Source organism: Pygocentrus nattereri, chromosome 16, assembly GCF_015220715.1.
Source record: "Pygocentrus nattereri isolate fPygNat1 chromosome 16, fPygNat1.pri, whole genome shotgun sequence".
Taxonomy (NCBI): domain Eukaryota; kingdom Metazoa; phylum Chordata; class Actinopteri; order Characiformes; family Serrasalmidae; genus Pygocentrus; species Pygocentrus nattereri.
This window is the reverse complement of record NC_051226.1, coordinates 23,709,043-23,716,401: the sequence shown is the minus strand read 5'-3', so window position 1 is coordinate 23,716,401 and position 7,359 is coordinate 23,709,043. Positions and strand designations below refer to the sequence as shown.

The window sequence follows — 7,359 nt, the reverse complement described above, 5'->3', positions numbered from 1 at the left end:
AACGTTTCAAGAAAACACATTCATCGTAAAACATTTATTCCGTATGTTTTCTTTGCTCTTTAGGCATGGAGACTGAGAAAGTCGACCGTGAAGGTAACGTTAGCGTCGCTGTTTAGCGTTAGCATTATGAGCGATGATGGTGTCACTCCCAATGCAGACATCTGAAATAACAGCTAGAGGGCAATTCAAATTAACAGTTTTTGCAATTACTGCTTATACATTCATATTACTTCAAGGGGACTGCATGTTTTTGAAAAAAGTGGTTTAAGCTTTCTTATTCTTATTCTTATTAGAGAGTTGCTCATTTGGGTTCCTCTCTGTCTCACCCCTCTTCCCACACACTCCTGATGATGAGACAGGACCTTCGTCTTCAGTGAGTCTTAATGTTCAGACATCCATACACATTACTTGCCAAGTCTACTGTTTATCTCACCTAAAACACTGTACTGTGTTGCCAGTGTGCCAGTTTGCAAACAGATGATACAAGAGAGGTTGGACTAGAGAACGTCCTCAGAGAGCATTCTCCTGATGCTTCCAGTCAGTCAGAGGAGAGGGAGGCGGATGCCCAGCCCATGAAGAGTTCACTTCATTTTGTTGTACCTTTGCCTCTTCACAAGTGGGTCCAGATGGTGGATCTACCTGATTATGACAATGGCTCCCTGCCATGCCCTTCACGCTCACATAGTGCCTCTGGTGGCTTCGACCCATGTAACTCCTTGGAGGTACCATCAGCCTCAAAGTGTACTTTAAGGGTGAACTCTTTCCAGACACAGAAATTATATCAGATTTTAACAATGGACAGTGTAATCGATAATGTAATGATTAGTTAATGGATCTTTTTTTCATTATGACGGAAAGTTAACAAATTAGTTTCAAAGCCTAACTTACAGGTTGTGCTGTGAGCATTCTTAGACGGGTAGTTTTACTTATGATTATTTGTACCTTTACAATAACGGTTCAAAAGTGTGTAAAATATCGTCACTGTCCAATGGAAACCATGTATCTCCATTTTTGTTGATTTTTAGTTTTCTACATCATTTCAGTGCACCAGTTGTCCTTTATATTGTGTAATAAAATTCATGATGAATGGACCAATTGAAATGCTTTAAAATCATTTGGAACAAAATCTATTTACATTGACTTACATTGAAAGGTAAGTTAATATTTTAGAGATACTTGTTTTTCACTGGACAGCGCTGATATGTCACTTGGCCTCTATCTTTAGTATGGTGTTCTTTCTGTTTTGCTCCAAGGACGAAGACGGGGAATATGTTGGTTTAGCTACACTGCCAAACCAAGTCCAGCGAAAATCAGTGAAGAAGGGATTTGAGTTCACCTTGATGGTTGTTGGTAAGACTGATTAATACACTATATTTCCATAAGTATTCGGTCGTCTGCCTTCACACGCATATGAACTTGAGTGACATCCCATTCTTAACCCATAGGGTTTAATATGATCTTGGCCCACCCTTTGCCGCTATAACTGCTTCACCTGTTCTGGAAAGGCTTTCCACAAAGTTTAGGAGTGTGTTTAAGGGAATTTTTGCCCATTCTTCCAGAAGCATGTTTGTGAGGTCAGACACTGATGTTGGACGAGAATGCCTGGCTCACAGTCTCAGCCCTAATTCATCCCAAAGGTGTTCTATCGGGTTGAGGTCAGGACTTTGTACAGGCCAGTCAAGTTCTTCCACACCAAACTCGCTCATCTATGTCTTTATGGACCTTGATTTGTACGCTGGTGCACAGTCATGTTGGAACAGGAAGGGGCCACCCCCATGAAATTGTAGCATGAAATTGTCCAAAATCTCTTGGTCTGCGGAAGCATTAAGAGTTCCTTTCACTGGAACTAAGGGGCCGAGCGAAGGCCACATGAAGTTTGGAGGTCTGTAACGAGTGATTCTGCAGAAAGTTGGTGACCTCTACACACTATGCGCCTCAGCCTCTACTGACCTCACTCTGTCATTTTACGTGACCTACCACTTCGTGGCTGAGTTGCTGTCATTCCCAATTGCTTCCACGTTGTTATAATTCCACTGACAGTTGACTGTGGAATATTTAGTAGCGAGGAAATTTCACAGGTTGCACAGGTGGCATCCTATTACGGTACCGTGCTGGAATTCACTGAGTTCCTGAGAGCGACTCATTCTTTCACAGATGTTTGTCGAAGCAGCCTGCATGCATAGGTACTTGGGTTTTATGCACCTGTGGCCATGCAAGTGATTGGAACGCCTGAATTCTATGATTTGGATGAGTGACTGAATACTTTTAGAAATATAGTGTATGTTTTTTGGAAAAATTTGTTGCAGGTGACAAAACAAGACAAAACATTTTATGATGCCTTCAGCTAGGTGGAGCTAGTGCATAAAGTGCATAAAGCCAACACATAGCTTCATTTACCTTTGTTTAACAATCTGCTGCTGTCAGGATTCATACTGTTATGAATATATCTTTATCTGTTATTTGTTGTCTTCTGGCTGTAAACAAATTTATCACTGACCTTGACTACATTAAGAAAAGCACCAGTGAAGCTTTTACCTGTTCATACAAAATAAGCCAGTATTGTTGTGTCCTTACTGTTGTTTACATACATGTGGAACCCATAGTGAGCATAAACAGAGGTTATGAGAATTGCATCTTTTTACATGTTCTGTGAATCTGCTGTAAAGTTCAATAAGTCGTAATACAAAAGCAAAGTAGTCTGTATATAAAAATGTATAGTCATAAAGCTGCACCCTTTACAAAAAGGGCATTCTGACAAATAAATAACGGCAGTGCTTATGTATTGAACCATTACAACTTAAAGAACCACTGTTTAACCCAGTGCTTAAATGATTTCTTGCATGGTTAAATGGAGAACCTACTTCATATGGTTCTTTTTGGGGCAATATAAAGTCTTTTGTGTAAGTGTGTAGGGCTGAACATGCAGTCCATGGTGTCTCTAGGTGAGTCCGGCTTGGGCAAGTCCACCCTAATCAATAGCCTCTTCCTCAGAGATCTGTACAAGGACAGAACTCTTTATGAAGTGCAGGGTAAGTAAGCATTCTGAGGTGAGTAATTTCACATATAATTATACACAGTTTTACAATGCTGTTTTGAAAGTCTATAAACCAGATCTTTTTTGTTTGCACACAGAAAAGGTGTATCAGACTGTAGCAATTACAAAGAAAACTGTTGACATTGTTGAAAAGGACATTAAGCTAAAGCTCAACATTGTGGACACACCAGGCTTTGGAGATGCTATGGACAACACTAAAAGGTAGTATAGGTAGTATTTCACTACAATGTCCTGTTAGCCTTTACCTGGGCCATCACAAGCAGATAATGAGAATCCCCTGGGAGATCATGTGACTCCAGCCTCACTCTCCCCTCCAACCAGCACTCCAGTTCCCCAGAGTACTGATCTGTAACACCTGTTCTTCTGTGATTAGTTTAAAGCTCAGCTTGTAGGCATTCTCATTGCAAGGTATTGCTTCTTTCCACAGTGCTACTGGGCTTTATTTCTGATTGTTTGTTCCTGTTCTGACCTGTTTTGCCTTGTTTTTTTGACCTGCATTTTTTCCTAATCTCTTTTGGATGGTTCACTTAGTTATGTTTGTGTTTTTGTGTATTTTGCATTTTCTGGATTTGACCATTGTATGTGACCTGACTACGATTGTGGATTCTGTTTTAACTAGTAAAGCCTCCAATTCACTTTTCACCAACAAACTGAAAGCAGGTCTCCCAAATTAATTGGAACAGTAATAAAGGAAAAAGATGGACACACAAAACAGCTGTAATGTTAATATTATATTTTGTTGTTGAGGCTTCTGTGTAATTTTCCATTAAAATACAATACTATGTAAAACTCAGATACGACCCTTTCTTTTATTTTCAGTCAAAACAGCTTATAATACAAGTAATTTGTTTATACACAATATAAAAACACACGCCTTAACCACTAGATGTAACAACACATTTTTAGTGTTTAGTGTGTCCACCCTTTGTTTCTGCTTTTCCAAGAGACTTATTCAAAGTGCACTCTCAAAGTACTGGTTGTAACAGCTTTGATGGTCTTTTGAATTTTATTTAAACAATCATGTACATGAGTTTGTTGGTCTGTAAGTTCTTGCATGGTTGTTAGCAGTTTTGTATATCTTTTAATTGTATTTTAAACTCTTTTAATTTATTTTTCTTTGAGTTTTCCTTTTCTTATGCAAGTTTATTGACATGTATATAATTTCCTTATCTAAATTCCTAAATATATCTCCTGAAAAGTGAATAACATGCATTTAACAGCCATTTTGACTGGAAATAAAATAAATGAAGCATGATCTCTGGTTTCAGCAGAGTACTGCATATAGACCACGCAATCAGATTTTTTGATAGGAGAAAAAGCACTACACGGATTAGTCTCTCATCATTTAGACAGTACCATACATCAGTCACTCACAGCTGTTTTGTCAGGCAGAAATATACCACAAGTCTTTGTTTGCCATTAAGTCTAAATCATACCTTCCATTAATATTATTAATCCTTTCCTTCTTGGAAAATAAGCTAACTGGCCTTTGAATGTTTGTGCTTTCAGCTGTAAAGCTGTGGTGGATTATATTGTCTGTCAGTTTGAGCAGTACCGCAGGGGTGAGGTCCGTCTGAACCGCAAGAACATTCAGGACAACCGTGTGCACTGCTGCCTCTACTTCATCTCACCTTTTGGCCATGGGTAACCATACTGGTGTTCAAAACACTTTCATAAACATTTTTATTCTTTATGTTTATCTTTTATGAACTGTTGTCCAAAAGTGTGGGATCACTTGCCATATAACGACAGAAGATGTGCTCCCATGTAGACAGACTCTTGTGATAGTACAGTTTTGCCACCATCTATGATGGATTAATAGTAATCAGGTCTTAGAGTAACCAGTGTTTGTCTGTTGTCACAGCCTCAGACCAATTGATGTTGAGTTTATGAAGGCCCTTCATGAAAAGGTCAACATCGTGCCTGTGCTGGCTAAAGCAGACTGTTTCACCCACTCTGAGCTTCAGTATATGAAAACCAGAGTGAGAGCAATATTCTCATATGATTTTTAAAACTAAGCTATTGACTAAACCAAGCAACATGTTGGTGATTATACCTGCAGTTTGTTAACTGATTGTACATTTCATTTGCTCTCCTTTCAGATTTTGAATGAGCTCAATGATTACAGGATCAAGATCTATCAGTTCCCAGAATGTGACCCAGATGATGATGAGCTTTTTAAAAAGCAGCACTTGGAAATGAAGGTAATGACGTGTTAATTTGAATATTATGCTGTACTGATGCTATTTTTCTTAATTTAATATTTCATGCCATTTCTCATCAAAGTTGCATTTCTTGTCATAACCAAAAGCACTATCATAACAAAACCATCTACCTCTGAAGTAGAGTTTCTCACACCTTCTGGAGAAATACCTAGTAGAGTAGAAAAGAATTCTGTCATCTTTCTTTAGTACTGGCATATAGAAACACTGCACTAAATGCACAAAACACATTAAAGGTTTAAGTGAAATATTAACCATTGAGATATATATATCACAGCAAGGAGGGCCTGGGTTCGATTCCCCTGCCGGGTGACCGGGGTCCTCTCTGTGTGGAGTTTGTATGTTCTCCCCGTGTCTGCGTGGGTTTCCTCCGGGTTCTCCGGTTTCCTCCCACAGTCCAAAGACATGCAGTCAGGCCAATTGGACATGCTAAATTGCCCCTAGGTGTGAGTGTGTAAGTGACTGTCTGTGTCTGTCTGTCTGCCCTGCGATGGACTGGCGACCTGTCCAGGGTGTATCCTGCCTTTTGCCCAAAGACTGCTGGGCTAGGCTCCAGCACCCCCCCGCAACCCTGACAGAGAAGCGGCAGAGAAGAAAATGGATGGATATATGCAGCAACAATAAATATTTTCATACTTATTACAAATATGAAAGAAAAAATACACAACAGTACAGACACACATTAATCTGAATACTCCACAAATATAAAATGCACATACATAATTGATTCCCTGAGGGATTCATTAAAACTAAGATTTATTAAGAATTCTCACACCTAATCAAATAAAGAAATTTTGTAATTTCCCTAGCCATATGAACTTTCAATCCTCGCCCTGATGGCAGGATCTTGAATGCTGAATAAAGAGGATAAGTTTGGTCACTATATATTTGTTTTTTCCCCATTGCGTTTTCTGATCTTAATAGCCTGATTTATTACCCATCGTTTATTTTTCCTTTTCACCAATAGGTTTCCATAGCATGATACAATATTATATGTTGGAACGATATTAAATAATGATCAGTAGAGCATGGTTTATGTATTCTTAGGTAATGGAAGTAGTAGAGTAACAGAAATGGTTATGGAAAAGTCCTGGTAAATGAATCCTAAATAGAGTGGGAAAATATCTGAACTTATTTACTTATATCAAGATCTCACTCCACGTAGGTTTGGACCATTTCTATTTCAGTTTATTATTAAAGGATAAAAACAAAGCAATTAAGATAAAGATTAAGGTGTTCGTGCAACTGGTTTTGGACGTGCTCTTGATATGAATTAATGAAACATCATTGTGCTGTTTTAGACACGGATACCATTTGCTGTAATTGGGAGTGACACAACAGTGGAGAGCAATGGCAAGAGATTACGAGCACGCTGTTACCCATGGGGTGCTGTGGAAGGTTTGTACTGCTCTATAACATGATTACATATGGAATTATGACATGTCTCTACCTACTTAATTACATTCTAGCCTCCCTTGCCTTGTGTGATTAGTTCAAAATAAAGTAATATTTCCTCACACTAATGGAATTTGTTCAAGCACTCTATAAAATTACCAATACATTTAATTGTTTATTGAGTGGTTATTGTTTAGCTAAAGAGCTTTCCGACACAAATCTGAGACATACTACTCTCATCTCCCTCTATGTACACCTCACACCTAAAGTGGAGAATCCTGCTCACTGTGACTTTGTGCATCTGAGGAACATGCTGGTGCAAACACACATGCAGGACCTGAAGGACATGACTGAGGATTCTCTGTATGAGAACTACCGCATGCAGTTCTTGTGCCGGAAAAGCACTGACCAGGTAAGAAAGAAGGCTTATTAAAGAGTTTGTTCCTTAAGGAGTAAAATGTTTGTTTACTATGCTTGTCTTTTTTCTCTTTAGGAAAGTGATAATTAAACACTGGAGGAGGACAGTGCACTGAGAACACTACATGAGCAAATAAAAAAACAAAGGACCACAGAGATCTTTTATACAAACGTATTTGGGGGTCTTTTTCCCATGTGTTATAGTTACAGCCCATGTGTCAAACACAAGGACCGCCACACAGTTCTCTCTGGCCCACAGAAATATTTTAA

General features: G+C 38.8%; 1 protein-coding gene across 1 annotated transcript; it reads left to right on the top strand.

The window, feature by feature from the left end:
- The first annotated feature begins 65 nt into the window (after positions 1-65).
- On the top strand, positions 66-7,245 carry LOC108431226 (septin-5-like). The gene is made up of 12 exons (XM_037546103.1): positions 66-93; positions 294-373; positions 459-708; positions 1,195-1,350; positions 2,943-3,029; positions 3,133-3,256; positions 4,565-4,699; positions 4,920-5,037; positions 5,158-5,259; positions 6,579-6,675; positions 6,942-7,084; positions 7,166-7,245. Exons 1-12 carry the CDS (start codon positions 66-68, stop codon positions 7,178-7,180), a joined length of 1,335 nt encoding a protein of 444 aa, XP_037402000.1. The 3' UTR covers positions 7,181-7,245.
- The last annotated feature ends 114 nt before the right edge of the window (positions 7,246-7,359 follow it).

Excerpts from the sequence above, each read along its gene's own strand:
- LOC108431226 (XM_037546103.1), top strand. The coding sequence starts at position 66 with ATGGAGACTGAGAAAGTCGACCGTGAAG. Across the intron at positions 709-1,194 it reads CTCTGGTGGCTTCGACCCAT|CGCTGATATGTCACTTGGCC; the intron begins GTAACTCCTTGG and ends TTCACTGGACAG. Across the intron at positions 5,038-5,157 it reads TTCAGTATATGAAAACCAGA|ATTTTGAATGAGCTCAATGA; the intron begins GTGAGAGCAATA and ends CTCTCCTTTCAG.